Raw genomic sequence first — 27209 nt, 5'->3', positions numbered from 1 at the left:
AAAAAAAAATTAAATAAATGTTATGGGATGGCAGTATAGATTTTGAGTGTCTTTTTTTGTGGGGTTTTGTGTTAGTTCACAATGTGTCTGGCAGTGGAAGGTGTTTGTGCTGCTGTTACTGTGAGGTGACACAAGAATTTGAAAATATCTTTTAGTATGATGAGCTGTAAGGGAAACATCCAAGCTCCATTGTTTTGGGGAATTTCAGTGGATGCACAGTTAGAGAACTGGAGGTGCACGATTTATATTGACATTCTGTCCCTTCCTATATATTCCAGACTTCACTCTCATAGCCATGTAGAATTAGTTGAATGAGGCTATCAAATAATTTTATAGTGTGAAACTGGCCAGCTTTTTAAAATTATGCAGAAGACCCTTTGGACTTTATTAATACTTTTTTTTTTTATAACCAATTTTAAAACAGGATCCATGCTATAGAGGTGGGTGTGATGAAGAAATGTCATTTTGGCTCCCCCCCAAAAAATTCTTGTCTAGAGACACCACAGATTTTCTGTGACTTTAAGCATTAATACAAGAAGGATTACGGGGGGGATACTGGAGAGGCACACAAATGCATTGGCCCCCGGGTGCCGGAGACCCTTGGTGCGCCATTGGGTGCAAGTCATATGGGGCCGCAAGCGGTGGCAAAGAGGAGTGGAGATTTGGCAGGCCCCAAGCAGTGCCCAACCTGCTCGCGACCCAGAAAACCACACAGTCAGTGGGCGTGATCGAGAATGAGGTAGGAGTCGGGGCCGAGACTGGGGGGTGGGGGGGGGGGGGCGCAAGGGAGAAGGCTTGCCTAAGACGCCAAATCTCCTTGCACCGGCCCTGCCTATCCCTGTCTTGCCTTGTGGCCATCCTGCCTTCTCGTTCTTTTCCTCAACCTTCGGGGTCTTACCTTGTCTATACCATATGGGCTTTCATACATTGCTGCCTTCCGGCCTATATGTTCCATGTTCTGTTTTTTATCCGTTTGGGTGGTTATTTGATTATGCTATATAAATTGTTTCCCTAGAAGATGGCTGAAAATTGCTGCTATCAACCCTGTCTTACGGAATGTTTCTGCAGGTGGTGTTTATTTTACTGTAATCATAAGATAATTTCTAGGAGGAAAAAAAAAGCTCTTGATATAGTTTTGGACGCAACATTTTTTTCTTGATAGCCAAACTGACTGAAGTCTGTGATTGCAATCAATTAGATCCTGTTAATTCCCCCTATTTTCATGGGTTTGTGTATGTAGAGGGGAGAGGGTGTTTTGTTTGTGTGGCTCAACATATCATTGAATAATAAATTATGCTAATAGTGTGTGTGTGAGGAAAAATTGGAGAAGAGTACTGTAAAGAATGCTAAAGATTTTTTTTAAATATTTATATTAAATTGGAAGTTATACATTTACACTGACCTTTTCATTCGTATGGAAACGAGGACCTAACAGAGCAATTAAATGTGTTGGAAAAATCTGACATGAAATCTTTGAATAAATGTGATACTTATTACTCAGTGAGATTTATGCTTCAGTTGCCAACTCAGTTTTAATGTAGTTCAGATTTCATTTTGTCTTTCCCCCCCCCCAAATTATGATTAAGATCAAAAACATTTCTTGTGTTTCCCCATGACTATCAAATAGCCCATCCAACAATTTCAAACTGAGTTTTATATTTGAATACAAAATTTATTGTAGTTATTTTTTACCACCACTAAATACAAATACATGTCAGATGCACTAAATTTTGCAACAATTATATCCATGTTTGTTTTCTAGAGTCTCAAAACTTGTGTACATAATGTATTAAATATGTGAAATATGCTTTAACTGTAAAATATGGTAAATATTTTCATTTATTAAAGTAAAATGTCTACTTACAGATCTTATTCTGCAAATCCACCAGAGGTTCAGCATAGATTATGAATTTCACATACATAATAAGGCACCAAACTCAAAACTCACAACAATAATGCACAAAACAAGTATAACATCTTAAAAAAAAAACAACAAAAAACCAAACATGAACAGAGGCTCCCTGGCTACCCAAATGCCTGTACAAAAACGCTTCAGCCTTCTTCCTTGTGCAATACAAGTGGCAATTTATGGATTTATCCTAGAGGATAAATCCACAGACTGACGGTAATTAAAAAGCAATAGTAGCTTGTGATCTATCTAATGTTTGAGTACTTGTCAGGTACTTGTGATTTGGATTTGCCACGGTTGGAAACAGGATGCTGGGCTTCATGGACCCTTGGTCTGACCCAGTAAAGCAATTCTTATGTTCAGCTTATTCCAGAGTACTGGTGGTGCAGCTAAAGAAAAGCTCTTACTCTGCAGGGAATAATCCTTATGACTTGATGCTACTAATTTTTGAGACTGAGAATGAAGCAAACGCGCAGGAACATAGTCCTGAATTTTTTGTTGTAAATGAATTAGAAAAAAAAATCCTGTGCATTATCGAAAACATCTTAAATTGTACTCACTGAGCAATAGGGAGCCAGTGTAAACTGTTCACATAAGGTTTCACATTTTACACCCCATAAAAGATTAAAAATTAACTGAATTACTGAATTCTGGACTAGCTGTAATACTTGCTGCAAATACTTGGAGGTGAATTAAAAAAAATCCAACGTACACATTTAATTAGAGGATGTGCAAAGAAGTCAGGCTTGTACTCACAGAACGCATTTTAAAAGCTGCCAAGATGTGCGTTCTGCAGGAGATATGTGCATATCTAGAAAGTTTTCAAAAAGGGCGAGGTATGGATATTCAACTGTTATGTAACTTTACTTCTGCTATGGATGCCTTGTAAGTTAAAAATTTAAAGAAAGTAAGGCAACTCTGCGGGGTTTTAAGGGTCGGGCCTATCAGGGGGGAGTGAAGGCTATCAATCCAGGAAGAGTTGGAGGACCTATCTCAACTGGGCGAACTGGGGATGAACTGGTAAAACTGGGAATGATGTTTGATGCGCTTCCTTTTTAAAATTCCCCAATTTACGGATTTGTGCGCATCCTGTTAAAATATGAGGAAGGTGTGTGTGCAGCTAGTCTTTTATAATATGCGCGCATATTATAAAATAGACCACGTTACCTGGGCAAGGGCTGATGTTTGCATCCAAATGAGCGCATGCGTGCCAGTTTTGAAAGTTACCGTCCCTAGAGTCCCTAAATAAAGGGAGCTGCAGTAGTCAAGATGATGTAACACAATAGCTTGAACAACTACCGTATTTTCCGGCATATAAGACGACTTTTTAACCCAAGAAAATCTTCTCAAAAGTCGGGGGTCGTCTTATACGCCGGGTATCATCATATAGGGCACACCTGCTCTCTGACCAGTTTCTCTCAATCACACACATGCTCTCAATCAAATGCATTCTCTCACTTACACACAGGCTGGCTGTCTGGCTGCTTTTCTCTCTCACTCACTTCCTCTCCCCCCAAGCACAAATAGTAGCTGCAGCCCCCGCAGGCCAAGAGAGAAGAATCCCATCGGCCGCGGGAGGCTCATGGTGCTGTCTCCTTTCCCTATTATCAGCTGCTTCGATTGCTCGGGGGCCGATGCTGCTGTCGCCGCTGCTATTTTTTCATGCGGCACGGCTTTCTCCTTCCCGCACACTGCACTGCCGTTGCCGCTGGGCTATCAGCACGTTCAAGCCCAGCGGGAACGGCAGCGGTGCAAAAAAAAAAAAAAAGCTGTGGCATCCGCGGCTGGCCTTTTCTTCTTCCTGCCCCCCCCCCCTTTGAACCGGAACAGGAAGTGATGCGCGGGAAAAAGAAAGAGCCGTGCCGTGTGAAAAAATAGCAGCGGCGACAGCAGCATTGGCCCCCGAGCAGTCGAAGGAGCTGGTAATCGGGAAAGGAGACAGCAGCATGAGCCTCCCGCGGCCGATGGGTTTCTTCTTTCTTGGCCTGCGGGGGCTGGAGGAGGAGGCTGCTGCAGCTACTATTTGTGCTCGGGGGGGGGGGGGGGAGTGGAAGTGAGTGAGAGAGAGAGAGAAGCAGCCAGCCTGTGTGTAAGTGAGAGAATGCATTTGATTGAGAGCATGTGTGTGATTGAGAGAAACTGGTCAGCGAGCTCATGTGTGTGTGTATATGTGAGAGACAATGAAAGTGACTGCTCAGAGAGATGACTGATGTGTGTGTGAGAGAGAAAAAGCATGGAAGTGAGAAATCTGGGTATGTGAGAAAGCATGGGAGTAAGAAGCCTGATTATGTGAGAGAGCATGGGAGCAGGAGGGCTGTGTGTGTGTGTGCGTGCATGACAGAGAGACTGTTGATAAGGTGACGGTGTGTGTGAGAGAAAGAGACTGGTGTGTGAATGTGAGAGAGAGAATATGATTCAGGGAATGAGAAGCCTGTGCACGTGGAGAGCAAGCATGGAAATGAGAGAGAGACTGGTGTGTGTGTGAGACAGAGAAAGTGATTATGAGAGTGAGAAGCCCGTATATGTAAGGTAAGCAGAACACGGGAGTGGGAAGCCTGTGTGTGTGTGTATGGCATGAGAGAAACTGTTCAGGAAGGTGTCTGGTGTGTGTGTCAAAGACTGTTTGGGAAATGATTGGGGAGTGTGAGACAGAAACTGGTCATGGGGGCATGACTGGTATGGTGTGTGTGTGTGTGTGAGAGACATGGGCCCTAAGGAAGAGGACCATGAGTATAGAGCTTAGCCATTACTGCTGCTTCTGGTGTGTGCTACGGCCTGCATGGAAGAGGAGTAGGAGAGCTGCTGGAGGGGATAAGTAAAGGTGGCTTTTAAAGTTTATTTTTCTTGATTGACTGCCATTTTAATTATTTAATATTATGTGATGTCTGCTTTTTTGAAATATTTTATTGGTGTTTGGAGAATGTTTAATAGTTTTTATGAGTTTTTAATTGTTGGATGTTATTCTGTTCATAGCTGTTTTGAAACATTTATTCTGCTTATTAGTATAGTTTTACAATTATTTCTGTGTGGGGATCTATAGCTGCTTGCTAGTTCTGTTTTCCTAATAAGAGGTGTATTGGTTTTTTAGGGCCTGATATACGGTATTTGTAGTGTTGCCTTTTCATAGATAGGGTTGCTCCTGTTTGAGTGTAAAATTATTTTTTTCTTAAAAATATGTATAAAAAAGGGGGGGGGGGTGTCGTCTTATACGCCGGAAAATTCGGTAACTGAAATTTGTCAGTTGGTAGAAAGCTTTTTAGAGGGCGCATTAACCCAAGTTTAAAAAAAAGGCTAGATTAGCTACTTTTTTCATCTGACTTTTCATTGATAGACTTAAGTCTAGAATAACTCCCAAATTGCCTGATGCCGCCTCCTTTACTTTCAAATTGTGATGTCTGCTGTTTTGAAATATTTTATTGATGTTTGGAGAATTTTTAATAATCTTTAGTTATTGTACGTTCTATACAGTTTTCAAACATTTGTTCTTAATATTGTTTTTCATTTATTTTAAGTCTTGAGGAATATATAATTAAAAATGTACAAACAAAAACTGAACTGGAAACCGCAAGAAGCCATTCTGTGTATGCAGTACAACAATGGATAAACAAAAACATTAACTTTATAGTCACTTAATTCTGTTTTTAATTAGTCTGTATTCTGCATGTGTAACCCAGGTAAGAGTATTCTGCAAGCTTGTAGTTTCTGTGTAGGGGTCTATAACAGCTTGGCTTGTTCTGTTTTCCTACTAGGAGGTGTATTGATGTTTAGGGCCTGGTGTAATATTTGTAGTGTTGCCTTTTTCATAGTTAGGGTTATTAATGTTTGAGTGTGTTCCATAATACAGGTGTAACTTTGTGCAAATTAGTTTGTGTGCATTATTACAGATTCTGGGAATATGTTTGGTACTATATTTGTTTCTATTTCCCCAGTTTTGCATTGCATGCAGAGTGGATATTTTTGTTTCCCTTCTGGTTTCTGTTTTCATATTTGTAATTTGTGGTCTTTCTGTATGTGGTAAAGGTTGTATGTGAGTAGGGCTATTTCGCCTGGTAGTAATTAGTATTGCTGTTACTGAGATGACACCAGAACATCTTTTTTTCTGTGGTAAGTTAAATGGGTAATACCCTAGTTCTGCTCTGCACCCATTGCTGGGAGGGGGGGTGTTCCTGTGGATACAAAGTATGTTTATATTTAGCCCCGTGACGGTCATGTGTTGTCACGCATGTGAGATCCATTTGTCAGTTGTGTCCCAACAGAAAAAAGGTTGAGAACCACTGGGTTAGAGATTAAAAATGAAGTTATTTAATATTAGGTGTAACTCTTCTAAAAGGCAGTAACCCGCACAGAGCGGTAATTACTCCTATCCTTAAGAGTAGGCAAGGGGTAACTTGCAAGGCACTACATTTACTAGCAAAAGCAACTTGCTGGGTAAACTGGATGGACCATTTGGTCTTTATTTGTCATTTATATTCTGTAAGAAGACTTTTGCATGTATTTTTATGGAGTGTAATCATTGTCACCTGCCATCAACAAAACTTTGTCTGTGGAGTGAATATGATTGCACCGATTTTTCACTTTGTTTATATTTATTCTTTAAGAATCAAAATTTATTGATAAAATTGGTTCAGATAATTGTTTATTTTAAGAAATCACCTTAATTTTTTTGTAGCATTGTATATTTTGGTGGATCTTTAAATGACCTTGATCTTTGAAATGACAAATGATTTAAATGGCCAATAATACATACAGCGCATTAAAAGATCATGATGTGGCCTCTATAGTACATTGCCATTACCCAGTGAAGTGTAGACATTGTTTAGAGCACATCGTGCTGTGTTAATGAATTATTTTATCCCACAACATTATACAAATACAATTGGTAGTACAGTAATTGGAGATTTCAGTTACCCTAATATTGACTGGGTAAATGTGACATCAGGATGGAATAAATGAGTTTTATGGAGCAATTGGTTCTGGAATCAATGAGAGGGATCAATTTTAGATCTAATTCTTAGTGGAGCACAGGGTTTGATAAGAGGTAACGGTGGTGGGGCTGCTTGGCAATAGTGAACATATGATCAAATTTGAATTCATGACAGGAAGGGGGACAGTAAATCTACAGCTCTAGCGCTAAACTTTCAAAAGGGAAACTTTAATAAAATGAGAAAAATAGAAAAAAAACTAAAAGCAGCTACAAAGGTAAAAAGTGTGCAAGAGGCGTGGACATTGTTTAAAAAAAACAAACCAAAAAACCAAACATCCTAGAAGCACACTCCAGATGTATTCTACACATTTAGAAAGGTGGAAGGAAGGCAAAACGATTACCGGCATGGTTAAAAGGTGAGGTGAGAGGCTGTTTTAGCCAAAAGATCTTCATTCAAAAATTGGAAGAAGGATCCAGTAGAAGAAAATAGGATAAAGCATAAGCACTTGCAAGTTAAACGTAAGACATTGATAAGACTGGCTGAGAGAATTTGAAAAGTTGTCCATAGAGGCAAAAACTCACAGTAAAAACTTTTAAAAATATATCCAAAGCAGAAAGCCTGCGAGGGAGTCAGTTGGACCATTAGATGACAGAGGGGTTAAAGGGACACTTAGAGAAGATAAGGCCATCGCTGATAGATTAAACAATTTCTTTGTTTCAGTGTTTTCATGGGTAATGATTCAGATGAACTGAACCAAATCATGGCGAACCTAGATGTGGTAGGACTGATTGACAAACTTGAGTAGTAAATCACCTGGACTAGATGGTATACACCCCACGGTTCTGAAGGAAAAAATGAAATTTCCTAACTTGTAGCAGATGGACTCAGGACCAATGGGTATAGTGTGCTCCTGATAGCAGTTGGAGACTGAATCAGATTTCAATCTGATGTCAGCACTACATATACCCGTGCAGGAAGCTCTGCTCTTCAGTATTTCTCTGTCTCCTTAGCAGTTCGGGACTATACACACGCTTGCACAGTGTTAGAAAATCCAAACCAAAGAAGAAAAATTCCAAAACCAATAAGTAATCTTACCTCTATAGTCGAGCCCCGCTCTTCTGCGGTGATACCTAAGGGTCCCTTCCCCAGTCGAGAATTCCTGAGGTGATTTCCGAGATCCCTCAGAGGTAAGCCTTGGTCCGGTAGCCAGTTCCCGGCATGGACTTAGTCCCCAGGAACGGTAGTGGCTGAGAGGCAGTGGGTGCAATACCAAGCGCGGCGGTGAAGGTACTTTCCCTCTCCCCCCGCAGCCAGAGACTGCCCGGCCCGAGACCGGGAAACACAGAGACAAGGTAAGGTAGAAAACTTTCTTGAAGTCTCCGGCCTCCCAGGCTCGGAATGCTGCACAGATCGCCAGCTGGTGTCTGTCCTATTGGGTTGATCAGCTCCATATGGGCTAGACCCCGATCTGGTACAAGGGTGCTCCGACGTGGAGACCCTCCGGGGGTGGGGGTGGGGTCCGCCATTTTGCCCACGTGGTCATCTGTACCATTTCCTCCCCTAGATTGCCGTGCTGTCCGCTTAACTGAGCCATGCGCACAGTGGCGAGCCAGGTGCATAACCTACTTGTACGCTTAGCGGTGTGCGCATCTGTGCCGGGTGCACTAGGGTGCCGGGCGCATAGCAGCACGCCCAATGGCATCGGGCGCACAAGATAAGCCTGTGCGCACAGCGGCGCGCGCATCTCCGTAAGTGCACATGGCGGCCTGCACGCACATTGTCGACGCCCCCAGAACGCATATCTAAGCCGCCCGGTGCGCGCATATAAACGCACAGACCAGTCTTGAACGACCCTACTCATCCAAACCATGGCACCACCGGCCAAGAGAGCCAAGTCACAAGTCCTCTGCACAGCCTGCCACCTAAGAGCTGCGCAACATGAGGAGGACTCTGCCCTGTGCCTACAGTTCGAGGCGGTCCTGGGGGGAACAACAACAAGGCGCCCCCCGGCCAGTAGAGGAATCCGGCTCCACCAACAATAGTACTGGACCTCTCTATCCCCGGCTCGGCCCCTTCTCAGTTGGGCCCCTCGGAACGCCACTGGCATCAATATGGACCCTGGAACCTTTTCCTGTGTAGAATTCTTCAAAGGGCTGCAAACCTTTGTCCAGGCACAATCGCCACCAGTGACACAGCCACAGCCTCCACTGGAAGACCAAAGCCTTCCAGGCCCCTCGGCCTCCCCAAGATGTGCCCCCTCCGGACAAAAGCCTCCTCTTAGGGGACACGGACACCTTGGAGGAAGAACCAGACTCCCTGGAGGATGTAGAAATCCCTCCAGGAATGGAACCATACCGTACCATGATGCATTTCTTCTCCAGAGACAAGTTACCAGACCTCGTGTCTCTGAGCCTGAAGGAACTGGCCATCCCAAGCACAAGTGCCACAGCGGAACCAAAGCGGAACCTCTTCTGGTCGGGCTCTTAGGCCTCATGCCATTTTCCGTTGCTACAAGCCGTACAACAACTGATCGACCTGGAATGGAATGCTCCGGAGGCCAGTTTCAAGGGAGGACGGGCCCTAGAAGCCCCATACCCACTGGATCCCTCAGCCATATAACTCCTGGTGTTTCCCAAAGTGGATGCCATGGTCTGCGCTGTCACAAAGCGCACTACCATTCCAGTCAAAGGAGGAGCTGCACTCAAGGATGCCTAGGACAGACGTCAGGAATCCATCCTTAAACAGTCATTTGATGCAGCAGCTATGTCACTACAGATCTCTGCCTGCTGTGTCATGGTGACACGTGCCTGCTTATCACTCGCCAGGAACGCTACCATGCCCATTGAAACATTAGAACCAGCGATATCCTTCCTCACGGATGCGATGTCAGACCTGGTGCGCACCTCAGCCAGGGGCATCTCATCCATTGTGGCAGCCAGAAGGCAACTCTGGCTCCGAAGCTGGCCAGCCGATGCGACCTCCAAGACTAAGCTCACGAGAATGCCCTTTAAAGGAGCCCTCCTGTTCAGAAGTGAACTAGAGAAGTTAGCCGACAAATGGGGCGAATCCCCAGTACCTCGGCTACTGGAGGACAAGAACAAAAGAAGTCGTCATCCCTCTCCCTGAACATCCAAGGGCAGAGGATCACAACGCTTTAGACCGTACAAGAATACATACCAAGCGCCTCGCCCCGCAGGCAGGGGCCAGTCCTTTCTGAACAAACACAATGAGAGGGGAGCCGGCTCAGGTCCAGGCCCCAGCCGCACGCCACAATGAGAATCAAACAGACCCATCCACAGGAAGAAGCCATAGGGAGCAGGCTTGCCCTATTCTACCAAAGATGGGTCGAGATAACGTCGGACAAGCGGATCCTAACCATCATTCGAGAGGGATACTATCTGGACTTCCACAGCATTCCTCCAGACAAATTTGTGAAATCCCATTGCCACTCCTCCTCCAAAAGGACGGCAATGGAAACCACACTGACAACGTTGCTCTCCCTAGAGGCTATAACACTAGTGCCCAAGCACCAACAAAATACTGGGCACTTATTCCATCTATTTTATCATCCCCAAGAAAGAGGGAACGTTCCGGCCCATCCTAGACCTCGTCTGTCAGTCGCTACCTGAGGGTACCACACTTCCACATGGAAACCCTACGTTTGTTCATAAGGGCAGTACAGCTGGGAGAATTCCTGACCTCCCTGGATCTGTCAGCCTATCTGCACATCCCGGTTCATCACAACCACCAGCGCTTCCTATGCTTCGTGATCATGGAACACCACTACCAGTTCCGAGCGCTGCCCCTCAGACGTTCACCAAAATCATGGTGGTAGTGGCAGCAACACTGAGGAAAGAAGGAATCCTCATATACCCGTACCTGGATGATTGGCTGATCAGAGCATAATCTCCAGAAGAAAGCCATCAGGCGACCTCCAGAGTCAAGAACCTACTGCAAAACCTTGGGTGGGTCGTCAACACAACCAAGAGCTGCCTGCAGCCCTCCCAATCTCTAGAATACCTGGGAGTCCGGTTCGACACCCAACAGGATAAGGTCGTCCTTCCCGTTGCAAGGAGAAGGAAATTGATGGACCAGCTGAGAAAACCGTTGGACAGAGTTCACCCCACGGTATGGGACTACCTCCAAGTCTTGGACTCATGACATCAACCTGTCACGATGGAACCAGATGTCCCAGGACTACACCGTCCGCCTCCAGTTGCCGGCAGAGGTACGGACCCAGCTCCTATGGTGGCTACAAGAAGACCATCTGAACAAGGGAGTAAGACTATCCTCACCAACCTTGCTCTTGCTCACCACGGATGCGAGCTTACGAGCGAGGGGAGCCCACTGTCAGGAACTGATGGCCCAGGGACAATGGGACAAGGAAGAATTGGGATGGAACATCAACCGACTGGAAGCCCAGGCAGTCAGACTAGCCTGCCTACAATTCAGTCAGACTCCAAGGAGAAGCTGTCAGTCATGTCGGACAAAGCCACAACAGTGGCCTACATCAACCACCAGGGAGGAACCAGAAGCCAACAGATGTCCATGGAAATAGATCCCCTAATGACATGGGCGGAAGCAAATCTGCAAGGGATCTCGGCCACTCACATCGCAGGAAAAGACAACGTCACTGCGGATTACCTCAGCAGAGAAAGTCTAGACCCAGGGGAATGGAGGCTGTCGGCCACAGCCTTCCAGTTGATGATAGACCTCTGGGGAACCCCAGCCATGGATCTTCTGGCAACCTGGTCCAATGCCCAAGTTCCCAAGTTCTTCAGTCGCAGACGAGACCCTCAATCTCAGGGGATCGACGCCCTCATCCAAACCTGGCCACAGGAAGACCTACTTGTACGCCTTTCCTCCATGGCCTCTAATGAGCGGAATCATCCTCAAGATAGAACACCACAGGGGGCTAGTACTCCTAGTGCATCCTAGTGCTAGTACTCCTAGTGCCTCTAGCGCATTCTTCTCCTCTACCCTTTACCCCTGTTTTATTGTAACTTTCCTACAACTTGTTTATGCTTATTTATGTTAAGGTTAAAGTTTCTTATCACACTGTTCATTGTAAACAGACTTGATATGATATTTTTCATGAAGGTCGGTATAAAAAAAGTTTAAATAAATAAAATAAATAAATAGTGGCCCCGGACTGGCCAAGAAGGTCATGGTACGCAGACATGCGAAGACTTCTGGTGGGGAAACCCTGTGTCTACCTCCACACAGGGACCTGTTCCAGCAAGGTCAGATCCTCCACGAAGACCCAACTCTATTCTCTCTTACGGACTGGCCATTGAGATGACTCGCCTGAAGAACAGCAGATACTCGAGGGCAGTAATTGACACCTTGCTCTGAGCACGCAAGTTTTCCACATCTTTAACTTACATACGAATATGGAGAATATTCAAAGCCTGGTGTGAAGACCGTGACATCCTTCGGACAGTCAAAATTCCCATGATCCTGGAATTCCTGCAGGACTACCTCCCATCCAGATGTCTTCCGCTTCCTGAGAGGGGTCAAGCAAATCCGACCACGGGTACCCCTATGGAATCTCAATCTAGTACTCTACTTCCTAGCGGGAGCTTCCTTCGGACCTACACGCGGTCTGTCCCTACGGCTCCTGACCTTGAAGACTGCGTTCCTAGTGGCAATATGTTCGGCCAGTCGCATCTCCGAACTTCAAGCTCTATCCTGCCGGGAACCGTTCCTCAGATTCACACCGGGATCCATACAGCTACGCACTGTCCCCTCCTTCCTTCCAAAGGTGGTTTCTTATTTCCATCTAAACCAAACCATCTCGCTGCCATCTCCAGATGAGTATAAGGACTCTGAAGACTCACACCATATATGCCATCTTAAACGTTGGCAGACTCCTAGTCCGCTACCTGGAAAGATCGGAATCCGTATGAAAGACGGATCACCTATTCGTCCTTCACAGCGGGAAGAAATAAGGGGAAGCAGTCTCGTGGGCAACCATAGCCCGCTGGATCAAAGAAGTAATCAAGGTGGCCTACGTAGAGGAAGGCAAGCCTCTACAAGTCAAAGCCCATTCCACAAGGGCCCAGGCAGTGTCCTGTGCAGAAACCAAGATGTCAGGCGGCGACGTGGTCCTCCATTCACACCTTCTCTAGGTTCTACCACCTGGATGTTCAGGCCAGGGAGGACACAGCATTCGCAAGGGCAGTACTAAGTGGGCCACGGGCAGCCTCCCACCCGGTTCGGGAGTAGCTTTTGTACATCCCATTGGTCCTGAGTCCATCTGCTACACGCTAGGAAATGGAGAAGTTAGTTACCTGATAATTTTGTTTTCCTTAATGTAGACAGATGGACTCAGTATTCTGCCCACAGCTGCCTCAAAATACAGACACCTCGGGTGACAATCCCTGAGAGCAAGACAAGCACGGGTAAGCCAGACTTACCCCCAGTCAAGACATCCATACTTACCGGGTGTTGGCATTTCTCGGTTGACGACACTGGCGGTCTCCAGCTACAATTCACGTCAACTAGTTCAAGTTAATCAAGTTATCCAAACACTCATATATCCCTTTGCTTTTCGAGGAGAATACTGAAGAGCAGAATTTCCTGCATGGGTATATGTAGTCTGGTTCCTGATCCTGCATGACCTATTGATCCGTGAGCCAATGCATCTGGGCACCTCCCTGACCTGATTATGCAGGATCTGGGCAGATTGCACCACCCGAACCGCCGATCGCTGGCCCTCACTGCCTGGATGTTGCAGCTCCTTGACCTCTCTGATACTGTGTTACAGGTACTGTTGCCTTTCCGAAAGTCTTACCCAAGGAAGTCTTACCAGTTGGAGTGGACGGGGTTCTCAGTCTGGTGTGGGACGAAGGGGCTAGACCTTTTCTCGTGCCCCAATCCGTGACTGTTGGACTATTTGTGGTCCCTCTCAGAGTATGGGCTACATACCACCTCTATCACTGCCAGCATGCTACTTGTCCAGAACTTGTGATGTGTAGCACACCTTTTGAGTATTCTGTGATAGCCTCCAGTGATATTAGCTCTGATAAGCCATTGGTTCCATGTCACAGAAAGCATTTCCATTTACCAGATTCACTTTGTCTTCCCCAAGCCCTTGCCTTGCTTGTGAGGTGAGAGGCATGAAGGTTGGGGGGGGGGGGGGGAAGAGTACACTGGAGGGGAGAAGATTGACTAGAGAAGACAGATGTTCAGTAAGGGATAAGCTGACATGTGGGGAAGATGAGTGATTGTTAGAGGCATATCACATCTCTATTAATTTGTTTTGGTTATACTCTGGGGTCATGTAGATTTTCAAGTGCTAGAAGGAAGTCAAACTGGCTAATGGTTTGGGAAGCCCTGCTCTAGAGGATCCTGGTAAAGCAACAGTAATGTTGCAGATGCCTCACCATATCTCAGGCCTTCCATCTGCATTCCAGTCTCTCTACGTTGGGCTATACAGCCTTGATACCATCCTGTAGCTTTCCTATGGCTCTTCCAGTCTCGCACTAAAAATATTATTTATTAGTACAGAGTCCCTAGACCCATTGCTCTGCTTTCAATAGTTCTATTCTTGTACATAACATAACATTTATTTGTGACCATTTAAAAAACTTGCACATCTGATAAGGGTTTATATTGGGGTATACTGTTGTCAACAGGGGCATTGGTCAGGTGGTTTGAGTTAATTGTATCCTTTGTTCAGTCCACCAAAGGTGGGTTTGATGTTCAACACTTTACTCTGTCATTGCCCCCCCCCCCCCAAAAAAAAAAACAAACAAAACCAAACTCAACTTCCATTGAGCTGTGTGCTAACTGGGCTCTTTCTCCCTGCTGCAGTATCGTTTCAATAAGCACAATGCGAGATACTCTGCAGCACAGTTTCTGCTCTCGTGCCCTACCCTCAATTGCTGGTCATCATTGCCATGGTTTCACTTGGTATCTAGAAACATAAGTATGAGGAAGGGCTTCATATAAAAAAAAAAATTAGCTTCCTATTGGGAAGAGAATAGAATCCTAGATGTGGGCCCATGGTTTTATTTATGTAACACAATATTCACAACAGTAAGTGAAGTATGGGACTGTTATATTAATGGCTAATTATGGTATATAAAGTTGTATGATGAAACTGAGCACCCCTTTTGCAAATCAAGGAATTACTTGTAATAGCTGATCCATCTTCAGATCCTAAGCAGGCAGCACATCATATCCAACAAATCCGACTGTGCTGAGTAAGGAGGGCCATGTTTTACCTCTCCCTCCACATCAGGGAACAACTTGTACAAAACACATTGAAGAGATGGCGGTGGTGATTTCTGGATGTGGCCTTGACAGGACTGTGGTATTATACAATCTGCAAAATGGTGCAATTGTATTTGTTGCTGCCAGTCAGATGTTTTCAGTTTCAGATGGGCCTTGATATCTCCATAGCAAGATGCAGAATATGTATTGCAATATTACTGATTGACCATGGGGCTTTGAATATCTTTACAGCTATAGGCAGTTTTAATGATTTTGGAATATGGCCACAGCTGGGTTGGTGGAGTATGTGGCAAGGGAGGTTTCATTACTGTGGCAGATTTGACCACACCCCTGGGGTGCATGACAAGTGCTGTGTTTTCTGGCATATCCAATTTAAAGCAGCATTACTTGTTTATAAATTGCTTAATCCAGATTAATTTCCCTTGATGAATTCCTTGTTCAAAGTATATAATCCACCTTGGATGATGTGAGTGGAGTTTGGCCTGCTCACCACCCCAAAATTGTGTTGCATGTTTAATAAGTGAGTCTTGCTCTTTTGCAGACCAAGGTGTTATTGCACCACAGATCTTTGACCCGATAAACAAGAATCAAATTCTGTGGATCATGGGAGGGGGCGAAGCTTTCACAACCCTGCATCTCAAACGGCAGAATGTTGCAGTAGCATGCTGCTTATTGAGTCTATATGACTTGCAACTCAGCGGGCGCAGCTGTGGTCACCTTATGGTGGTTTGAGAATGTGTAGTGGTTGACTTGTTTATGTAATTGACTTATGCTGTGACCATATCTATCTAATAAAGGTCTTTGTTTCGACTAATGGTGTGACATAGAGCTTCTTTCACTGCACTAGTTAAAGAAGTTGGGATGGGAGGGTGGTGGGTGGAGTGGACAATTTTATATAAGCTAGAGAGAGGAAGTGAGTTTGTACCTAATGTGGTTCAGCTTTGGACTTTTTATAGCAAAACTTATTGTAGCTAACTTTCAATTGACTGCCTGTAGCTAGTTCGTGAAAATGCCAGTTTTTAGTGGATGGCAGTAAGCTATGAAAAGGCGTATGGCCACCTGCATAATAATCAGGATTGAAAATGTGTATTCTATGGAGTACACACAATTTTCAAAGGCGTTCTATACATGCCCTCTCAACTCTTGCTGCTGGCAATCTTTCTTGCAAGTATAAGCACCCCCCTCATATATTCATCCCCGCCCAGTCCCCTTTGTTTTACCTCTCCTCATTTTAACCACTTCTAAGTTGTTGTTCCTTCTCATCTCCCATTTCCTTTATACTCTTCTAGTCAAGTCATCCTCTAATCTTTCAGACCCTCCTCTCTCAGTTCCTGCACAGCCAGTCCTTCTCAACCTTCCCTTGCCAATTCTGACAATCAGACACACAGGGTCTTCCACAGTATACATACTGTAAATAAAAAGCATGGAAAAAAACTCATATGGGTAACTTACATATGCAGGTTGGAATGATGACTCCCCCAGAAGATATGAAACACGTGATGTCACTTATGATACTTGTTCAAGCTAGTATGTATGTATGTATTTATTTATTTAAAGACTTTTATATACCGAAGATCATGTACAAGTACATATCGCTTCGGTTTACAGATAACCAGCTTTAGAAATACCATATACGTGGTGTACATAGAACAGTAAACAATCAACAGTGCGCAGTTAATAAATAAGGTATACATTAAACAAGGAGTATTATGAATTAAGCATTAGATTTTTACAGAGAACAATTAATGAATGAGTATACTTTGAACATGGCGTAATATACAAGTGAAACATTAATATGTATGGTGTATTATAGGTAGTGTGGTGCTTTATTGGTAGCATGGGGATTTAAGTGAAGGCTTCGGTGAAGAGCCAGGTTTTCAGTTTCTTCTTGTATTAAATCCTTGTTGAAATTTAAAAGCAAAGGAAATTTGCAGAAAAATGTAGCTAGTTTGTAGTGTTCTGTGTGTCTTAGTTGACAGCTTTCATAACAAATATCAATTTTTTGGTAACTTTCTGTGGTATAACACATTGTCAATTTTTTAAAGCTATTTCCTAATCAGAATACTCTCATTATGTAACAGGAACTTGGGTCTAATTGATGTTTCTGTATGTCTAATCCGAATACTTCATGGAAAGAATGATCAAGTTTCCTTCTTGACAGGTAAAAAAAAACAAAAACAAAAAAAACAACCAACAAAAACCCCTGTTTTTATTCTGCTATTGTTAACCTTAATGTTTGTGCTTTTGTACCATAAATATTTTATGAATGTTTACTTTGTAACTCACCTCAATTTTTCTTTTGTGGCAGGTGAAAAATACTTAATTAAATTTAAATAAACATTGTTGTATGTGCGTTCAGGTCATTCAGAGGATGATGACTGACAGTATATATATCTAGATAGGGGTCTTCTATTTCTTATGAGTTGTGCCTCATGAGGACAGAGGTACATCAGACAATGAAGCAAAAAAAAAAAAGTGCTGTTCCATGTTAAGGTATCTTCAAGAGGCATAACTCTGCTAAGATGAGATTCCCCCTAATCATGCATACTTCCTGAAGTAGCAGAACATTGTGAACAAATACACATTTGAAATACCTAAATTGTGTAAAACACAAAATAAAAATGTAAGCAATGTTAGGATTTTTACTTTAGCTTCTTGTTCTTTAATTACACTGCATTCTGGTATTGAGAGAGATTTAAAAAAAATGGATACTTTTAAGGTTGTTTGTAATTTGATCAGCATAAACGGTATATTATTCCAGAGAATGTATGTTCTATCTGAAGGATATGGTCTTGAAGGTTCATGCACACCTATGTTTGGATTATTCTAATGTTGGTGCATTAAAAGGCATTACAGCCTGCAAGAATACCCTAGTATTAGGGTACCAAATACCTACGTAATTAACAAAGACTTTTATATTTTTAAATAGATGAACTTAATAGAGAAAATAGTTTAATTTTATTAACAAAAATAGGATAAAAATAAACAATACCATATATTGTACAGCAAATTAAAAAATAAAAATCAGTCCAGTCATTCTAAAAGTTAAAGCCCCCAAATATGGAAAAGATTCAAGACATAGTAGAAGGAAAAAAATAATCAAACTAATATAGAAATGTACATAGCTTAAGAATATTACTTTTGTAAAAAATATTGTAAAATACATTCAACAGTTTCCCAGAATAAAAAAGAAAATTCTGAGGGCTAATCTTTTGCAGCCTTCATATTGCTATCTTCAAGATCCAAAAACTCAAGTTAAACCTAGTTAGAAAGCAAGATGATGTTTAATTGATCTTGGTCAAAGAAAATACATGTCTGTTTATAGATCATCTTACATTTGACTTCTAAGTACTGGGCTCCTAAATCAAGGCTAACTTGTCTCATGTTTAAAAGCTTTCTCCTTTGAGCCTGAATAGATCTGTACACATCAGGAAAAATCTTAGCATTGACACTCAAATTTCTTTTTGTTGGAAATAAGTTTTTAAAAATCCAGTCTCCATCCATTTGGTGAATAAACATAACTAAGAATAACAATGGTATGTTTCACAGAAAGTCCTCAGAAGCTGTGGGGTACACCAACCTGTTTTTACCATTGTATTTTTTCTTAAATATGAAACTGATTTTATAGGAATATTGGATTTAGCAAACCATTCAGGTATATAAAATACTTTTAAAATTGGGGATAATGATTTTCAGAGACATTAAGAAATTCAAGCATATCAGTGGAATAAATCAAGTTGTATATGCATTTAACTGTAATTCACCTAGAAATGTTCTATAGGTAGCATGCATATATTTTAAATAAGTGCTGAGAGGAATTGTATTTTAGGAAAATTAATCTCAAGCTTCTCATTTTTTAGCTTGTCTATTTTCTTAATATCCTAATATTTTTGGCTAGTGATATCAGTAATAATTGAAAACCCATTATTTTATTTTCATATTATCTACTCATTTCTATTTTGTACAACCTCTTCCTGTGAATATATTTTAAATGTATGAGTCTGTCCTTCTATAGAATACACATTGTTCCAAATAGTCATTTCTAAGTGAGCTATATTCAACCACATGGTCTTCAATGTGAATTCTGTGAAAGTTGGATCCTCTTGGATCTTCCTTTGTCAGAAATTGCAGGAAAGCTTGAGGTGTGTGGTGAGAAGAAAAAAGAAAATAGAATGAATACTTGGAATTGTTTGAAAAGGAATGGAGAAGAAAACTGAGAATATCATAATGCTTCTGTTTAGATCTTTGGTGGGATCACACCTTGAGTAATGTGTGCATTTCTTGATAGGATTTTAGAGAGTCCTGGGTACTAGTGAGAAGATGTAGGAGGGAGGTTCTGGAGGCTAAATTTAGGCTGTTAGATAGGAAATTGATAACTAGAATCTCTAGAGTTGCATTCTTAGAAATGTTTGCCATTCTTATCACAAGACTCCAGAAACAAGCTGGGTTCCAGAGTCTCAATGTTTGGATGAGATGATGGTATATGGAAGAGGACTTTAGATTTGTTAGAAACTGGAAATCATTCTCTGGAAATGGAAGCCTATTCCAGTGGGATGGGTTCCACATTAACCAGGATGGAATCCAGCTGTTGGTGATAAAATTTAAAAAGGAGAGAGAGCGGTTTTTAAACTAGACCATGGGGGAAAGTTGGTGGTCACTCAATATTGCATGGTTTGAAGTGGTAACTTCTAAGGATAGATGCAAAATAGACAAGTTAGAATATGACAGAGAAGTTGTGGTTAAGGCTGAAGGAGCACAGATGGATGTAAATAAAGAACGTACAGATGGGAATGGCCTCCATTGCCTTTATCTTCTGCTAATAAGCATGTTGAATACAAATTAGAATAAAAAAAAATACTTTAAAATGCCAGCATGTTTAGCAGATAGTCCTGTAACCTGAGGATGTATCTCAGGTTCTTCTGGCTTCCAGGATAAAATCTCTGAGGGTAAGTTATGTGATTGAAGTGGAAGAAGTTGTTTTTTGGTGCGATGCAAAAAGTCCTAGATCATTTCTCCACCACGCAAAAACTACTTCATTACCTTCTGCATTTTTCAGTCATGTCTCAAGACTAACTCAGTAGAGTTCCTCTTAATGCCCTCGGCGCCTATCACCACCATGTAGAAGGTAGACCATCTCTGTACAGCCTTTAATTGTTCGATTCATGTAGGGTTTCTTTCATTTGAAACCTCCTGGTGTGTCTTAAGACCTCAATATGGTATTGATCCAGCTGATGAAAGCTCCCTTTGAGCCTTTGTACTCTTATGAGGTGAAGTAACTGAACTAAAGATCATATTTAAGGTGACAGTCATTTTGGTTTGCAGACTCTGTGAGCTCCAGGCTCTAGTGACTTTATTTAAAATCTTTTTTATACTGTACAAATCAGCCAAAGCCACCACGATGGTTTCCAATAACATACATAAATATTAAATACAAAAATTAAAAATGATAAAGCACAGAATATGTACCAGCCACACTTTCTACCACTGCAATTATTTGCCGAACCTGCCAACTTGTTGGAATTCCTAAACTACAATCTTGCCCCATTACTCATACTAGACTAATTTCCTGTTTAACCTTCTCAGTCTCCAGCAGATGGTGGCCGTACATTTCCCTACTGGGGATTGCTTTCAATTTTGGAAGAGAAATTAATTTGCCCCACTCTCTAAATGATACAAAATGGTCCCTTCCCCAGATCAGAATTCCTGAGGTAATTTCCATGGTCCCTCTGAGTGCCTTGGTCCAGTAGCTGGTTTTTCAGTTGGTGTGGACTTAGCTGCTTAGTCAAGCATGGTAGGGATGGCATATGCCCTCTCCCCCCACAGCCAGAGACCATCTTTTGTATTTAGCCGGGCAAGGCTGAGCTCAGGTTAAAAAAAATAAATATATCTATCTGAGATGCATAAGGAGGGTTTTTGTGTAGGGCTTTCTCCTTACCTGGTCTCCATGCTCAGTGTGCCGTTCCAATGTTCGTCCTGATTTGAGGGACGTTTAAGGGACGTGAGCAGCCTTTATTGGCTAGGCCCCGCTCTGAGGCTTTTCTCCTGTGCGCCATGTGGTTGGCAGTGGCAGTGTTTCATGCGCTTTGCCTGTGCATTCGGTCACTCTCTCTTCAGGCGCATCATTTTAGGCCGTGCGTCCAGATTGTGCATTCAGTTTTTGGATGCTTATGCGGGTGTGTATGTGTGGGCATCCAAGTTGAGCGGCGTCGAGGCTAGACGCATGCTTAAGCCGCACACTTAGCTTGGGCATGTTGCTTGGGCGTTTATCTTTGTGATGCCTAAAATTGTGGATGCCTAATTTTAGACTCCAAATTTTTGGATGCATTAAAAAAAAAAAAAAAAAAAAAAAGGCGCCTATAGCTAAGAAATATAAGCACCTTTCCATATGTGCTACCTGTTTATATTTGGGCATCTCAGCCTGGAGTGCCCTCTAATTGTGCCTGCACTGTTTGGAGGCTCAGGGAGATTTATCTTCCTCTGATTTTACTAAATCTGATTCTTCCCAACCTGTGCGAGCCTGGGTAAAGATGTATCAGGAGGAATACCTGATTTTGGAACTCCCTTAAATGGTTCGTCAGTGGGGGAAGATAGCTTAGTGGGCACAGCACAGGTGACTTTCCTTGGGAAGACGTTTTTCAAGGGTCTTTCCTTCAGGCGCAGTCCTCAGCCCATCTCAATCTTGCCAGAGCAGAGCTGCAGTCTGTTAATGCTGTTAAGCGCCGTAAAACACCTAGATCAGTAGTAGGACTTCCAGATAGGGATCTGATGTCATGGAGGATGAGACTGATCCTGGAGGATGGGTAAATTCCTCCGGGACTGGAACTGGATAAGACTATGTTGCAATTCTTTCATAGCTCTGATTTCCCAGGCTTTGAAAATGCTGAGTTCCTGGGAAGGATTCCAATTCTGAGCCAAAGAAAAATTGCATTTTGGGCTCCTTGTGTAAATCTTTTTGTTTTTTCCCTGTCATGGAGGCCATTCAAGAATTGATTGATCTTACTGGGGTTGCCCCAGAGGCTTAATTTCAAAGAGGGTCGGGTTTTGGAAGGCCTATACCCCGTTGATCCAAGAGTGAGAGAGCATTTATATTTTCTGAAGGTGGACGCACACATTTTTGCAGTCTCCAAACGAACAACTATCTCTGTCGAGGGAGGAGAGACCTTGAAGGATGTTCATGATAGGAGGATTGAGACCATCTTTAAACAAGCAGTGACAGTGATGTTGCAGATAGCTTCTTGTTTTTCCCTGGTGGCTCACTCTTGTTTATTTCTCTCTCAGGAGGTCTGACTTTGGAGTGAATTCCAGGGCAGTTATGGAGCCAGCAGCTACCTTTTTGGTAGATCTGGGCTGCGATTTGATCCACACTTTGGCCAGAGGGGTGGCTTCGATAATAGCAGCCTGGCATCAGTTATGGCTGAGAAATTGGTTGGCTGATGCAACCTCTAAGGCTAACCTTACAAAATTGTCCGTTGAAGGCTAACTCTTATTTAGAAGTGAGTTGGAAAAAATGGCCAGTAAGTGGTTGCCGTAAGATAAACAGATGCCACGCTCCTTTATCATGAGTGGTTGTGCTCTGATATCCATGTGTGTTTGACCCACCCTCAGGAACAGGAGATAGGGGGATGCCATTTTCTTTATCAGAGGTGGGTCGATATCATATTGGATCAATGGGTCCTGGAAGTGATATGAGATGGATATGCACTGGAGTTTCGCAGTGTTCCTCAGGACGTGTCCCTGCTACTCACTACAGAAGAAGCAGGCAATAGAAACTACATTGGCAAGGCTTCTCAGTCTAAGGGCTGTGGTTCCAGTGCCCACGAGGGAGGGCTCTTTTTGTCCCATCCTGGATCTCAAAGGTGTCAGCGGTCATCTGCAGATGACGCATTTTCGCATGGAAACATTGCAGTGGTGGCTGCAGGCAGATGTTGCAACCGTCGCTGCCCAATAGCTTCACTGCCTACCTTTCCTTGTCTGCGGCGACTCCTGCTCTGGCTGCCACGGTGTCTGCCATCCTCTCTGGTGTCCCCGGGCCGGCTTGGGCACTGCCTCCCTCCATGCTCTCCAGGTACCTTAGGGCATGAGCACCACGCAGCCCTCCATTCTTATTTCTTCATTGGCACGATCCTCAGGGGCGTCCCCCTGTGATGACGTCACGCTGCCCAGATATTTAAGTCTACTGTTTATTGCTAGCCGTTGAGTTAGCAAGGGTGATCTTACGGATGGGATTCGCTCTCCGAACCCAGCTACTCTGCCTTCCAACTCCCATTGGACTCTTTCTGCTAACGGGGTACCCGCTCCTCGGGGGCCTCTTGTTTGTTTCTTTCAGGTCGCTATCAGATAATCAGTACTCACTCCTAGAGGGCCCATGTTCCCTGACCCGCTGCCTGCATCTATCTCTCTTTCTACTTGGAGGAATTCGCTACAGACACCATCAGTGAGTACTACTATCAATTACTCCTCAGAGCTGCCTCCCTGGAACCAGGTACTCGCTCCTTGAGGGCCTGCCCCCGTTCCAGCTCCAGTATCATCTCTTACGTGGAACTGCTGTGTGAGTACTTTCCAGCAAGTCTCTCTACCTCCAGGGATCTGGTACTCGTTCCTCGAGGGCCAGCTCTCCCTATCGCGGAGCTTCTCCATACTTAGGACTCTGTGAATGTTCTATTGTACTCACTTTCTCAGTTCTCTCCACTACAGCACTGCTACCAGAGAAACCGCTGTTCCAGCACCCTGGGGAATACTAGCCCAGCCGGGCTACATCTTCTACTCACTACTGCCAACTCTGGTGGCTTCTCAAACTGTCTAAATAAAGAACTATCTGTGTTTGTGTGTCCAGAGCTGAGCCTGACCTGTGGCCCCTCATGGGACTTCCCCCCCATGGGTGTGGTCAGCTGCCACAGTGTCCAAGGGTCCACCCAAAACCTCACTAACTATAACAGCAGATCATCTATGGAAGGGTATTTCTCTAGCACCATTGGACTGGCTAGTACTGACAACAGATGCAAGTCTTCGTGGTTGGGGAGCTCACTGTCAGGAGCTGACAGCGCAAGGATGCTGGAATACAGAAGTCTCTGGAGCATCAATCGACTAGAAGCCAGGGCGGTTTCTGGTTGGCATGTTGTAGTTAAGCGACAGGTTGCAGGGTCGGTCAATCTGGATAATGTCGTCAATCAGCAAGGAGGAACCCAAGAGCTAGCAAGTGACGCAGGAGGAAATAGATCAGCTTATGGAAAGGGCAGAAGTGCATCTCCAGATCTCAAGCCTCACACATCGCAGGAAAGAGAATGTAAGAGCAGACTTTCTCAGCTGGCAGAGTGTGGACTCAGGAGAATGTGCCTTGTCAGACTAGGTGTTTCAGCTGATTCTGGATTGCTGGGGACCCCATTCCTAGTTCTCCTGGCAGCTTCTCCAATGCAAAAGTTCCATGATTCTTCAGTCACAAAAGAGATCCGAAATCATTGGGAATTGATGCCCTGGTGCAGTAGTGACCGGAAGGCAAGTTGCTGTTTGCCTTTCCTCCATGGCCCATTTTTGGGCAGATTGAACCGAGGATCGAGGCTACTCAGAGGGTCGTGCTCTTTGTTGCTCTATATTGGCCCAGGAGATCCTGGGATGCTTTCTTACCTAAGAGCCTATATTTGGCTTCTAGAACCTCCCTCCCATATTTTCCTATGTCATTGGTGCCCACATGTACCATGACAACTGGCTCCTCCCCCAGCACTTTCTAAAATCCTATCCAGGTGAAGCATGAGGTCCGCCACTTTCGCACTAAGTAGGCATGTTATCCGGTGACCCTTTACACCACCCCAGCCACCCCAGCTGTCTACATTCCTTATAGAATCACCAACTATGATATCTGAGCTTACCCCTTCCCTCCTGGGCATTATCCCTGGGAGACACATCCTTTGTGAGAGAACAATGAATCACCTGGAAAGCAGGTTCTTGCCTACAGGATCATTTCTTGCTGCACCAGGTTGATGCTTTCTTATGAGACCTTCCTCCACCAAAGGCAGCCCCCAGGGCCTGCTAGACCTGGAGTTAGGACTTGGCTACTATGTCCCTGAAATTGTCATCTATATACCCTTTTTCTGCTGTCTCAGCTTCTCTGGTCTGCTACCTCTCACCTCCAGAGATTGGATTCGTTCTCTGAAAGACAGGAGCTCTTTTGCATCAGATGCTCATTTTCAGGGGAAGAGAATTCTGATCCACACCGACAAACCAAGTGGTGCTTTTCTACGTGAACGAACAAGGGGCACAGGGTCTATATCATTCTACCAGGATTCCATTAAAATTGGGAATGGGCTTTTCAATCACAGAGCTTTCCTTCAAGCAATTAACCTTCCTGGGATCTCCAACATGCTTGTGGATTGCCTTTTCAGGGTTTTTTGCTCCCACTAGTGGTCCCTGGGTTGGTTTTCAATCAACTTGTTCGTATCAGACAACAGGAAAGTTGACAAGTTTTGCTCCATTCTTCAGAGCAGGTTGAGTTCCACACAGACAGTTTTCTGCTTAAGTGAGATTCAAATCTTCTGTATGCCTTTCCTCAGATTCCATTGTTGCACATTTTACTTTCAGAAATTAGCGCCTATCCAAAGGTAGGCGCTAATTTCTTTGGGCACCGGGAAAGTGCACAGAAAAGCAGTAAAAACTGCTTTTCTGTACACCCTCCGACTTAATATCATGGTGATATTAAGTCTGAGGTCCCGAAACTTCCCAAAAGTGAAAAAAAAAAAAAAAAAATTGAAGCCAGCAGTTGTTGGGTCGAAAATTGGACGCTCAATTTTGCCGGTGTCCGGTTTCCGAGCCCACTGCCAGGAACTGACGGCCCAGGGGCAATGGGACAAGGAAGAGTCGGGGTGGAACATCAAGTGCCTGGAAGCCCGGTCGGTCAGACTAGCCTGCCTACGGTTCAGTCACAGACTCCAGGGCATATCGGTCTGAGTCATGTCTGACAACGCCACAATAGTTGCCTACATCAACTGCCAGGGAGGAACCAGAAGCCAACAGGTGTCCCTGGAAATAGATCCCCCTAATGGCGTGGGCGGAAGCAAATCTACAAGGGATCTCAGCTGCCCACATTGTGGAAAAAGACAATGTCACTGCGGACTACCTTAACAGAGAGAGTCTAGACCCAGGGGAATGGATGCTGTCGCCAGTCTCTAGCTGATAGTAAGCCACTGGGGAACCCCAGCCATGGATCTCCTGGCAACCTGGTTCAACGCCAGTCCCCAACTTCTTCAGTCGCAGACAAGAACCAGAACCACAATCCCAAGGGATCAATGCCCTCCTCCAGACCTGGCCACAGGAAGACCTGCAATATGCCTTCCCCCTGTGGCCGCTAGTGGGCGGGATCATCCGCAAGATAGAACACCACAGGGGCTAGCACTTCCAGTGGCCCCGGACTGGCCAAGAAGGCCGTGTTACACAGACATGTGAAGACTTTTGATGGGGAGCCTTCCCCCCCTACCCCCACACAGGGATCTGCTTTAGCAAGGCCCGATCCTCCACGAAGACCCAACTCTATTCTTGCATACAGTCTGGCCATTGAGAGGACACGCCTGAAGAAGAGCGGATACTCGAGGGCAGCGATTGACACCTTGCTCCGAGTACGCAAGTTCTCCACATCACTAACCTACATACGAATATGGAGAATATTCAAAGCCTGGTGCGAAGACCACGACATCCTTCCGCGGACAGCCAAAATTCCCATGATCCTGGAATTCCTGCAGGATGGCTTACAGAAGGGGTTGTCCCTCAACTCCATCAAGGTTCAGGTGGCTGCGTTGGCCTGTTTCGGAACCAAAGAGGAAGGCATTAGCCTAGCATCTCATCTGGATGTCTCCCACTTCCTGAGAGGGGTCAAGCAGATCTGACCACCCTTAGTGGCCGGTACCCCTATGGAACCTCAATCTAGTACTAGACTTCCTAGCGGGAGCCTCCTTCAGACCTATCCGCAGTCTGTCCCTAACTCCTAACCTTGAAGACTGCATTTCTAGTGGCAATATTTTCAGCCTGTCGCATCTCCGAACTTCAAGCACTATCCTGTCGGGAACCTTTTCTCAGATTCACACTGGGATCCATACAGCTACACACTGGCCCCGCCTTCCTTCCAAAGGTGGTTTCTCACTTCCATCTAA

The 27209-nt window shown here is 44.2% G+C and overlaps 1 protein-coding gene across 1 annotated transcript in view; it reads left to right on the top strand.

Annotated features, from left to right (window-relative positions):
- ATXN10 (ataxin 10) overlaps window positions 1–27209 on the top strand; it is a 434387-nt gene that overhangs the window by 151648 nt on the left and 255530 nt on the right. Inside the window, 1 exon segment of the mRNA XM_029600055.1 lies at window positions 17157–17236. Within this exon segment, the coding sequence (XP_029455915.1) occupies window positions 17157–17236 (80 nt within the window).

The sequence above is a fragment of the Rhinatrema bivittatum genome, chromosome 4, assembly GCF_901001135.1.
Source record: "Rhinatrema bivittatum chromosome 4, aRhiBiv1.1, whole genome shotgun sequence".
Taxonomy (NCBI): domain Eukaryota; kingdom Metazoa; phylum Chordata; class Amphibia; order Gymnophiona; family Rhinatrematidae; genus Rhinatrema; species Rhinatrema bivittatum.
The sequence above is the reverse complement of the archived record's forward strand: the minus strand, read 5'-3'. Positions and strand labels throughout refer to the sequence as shown.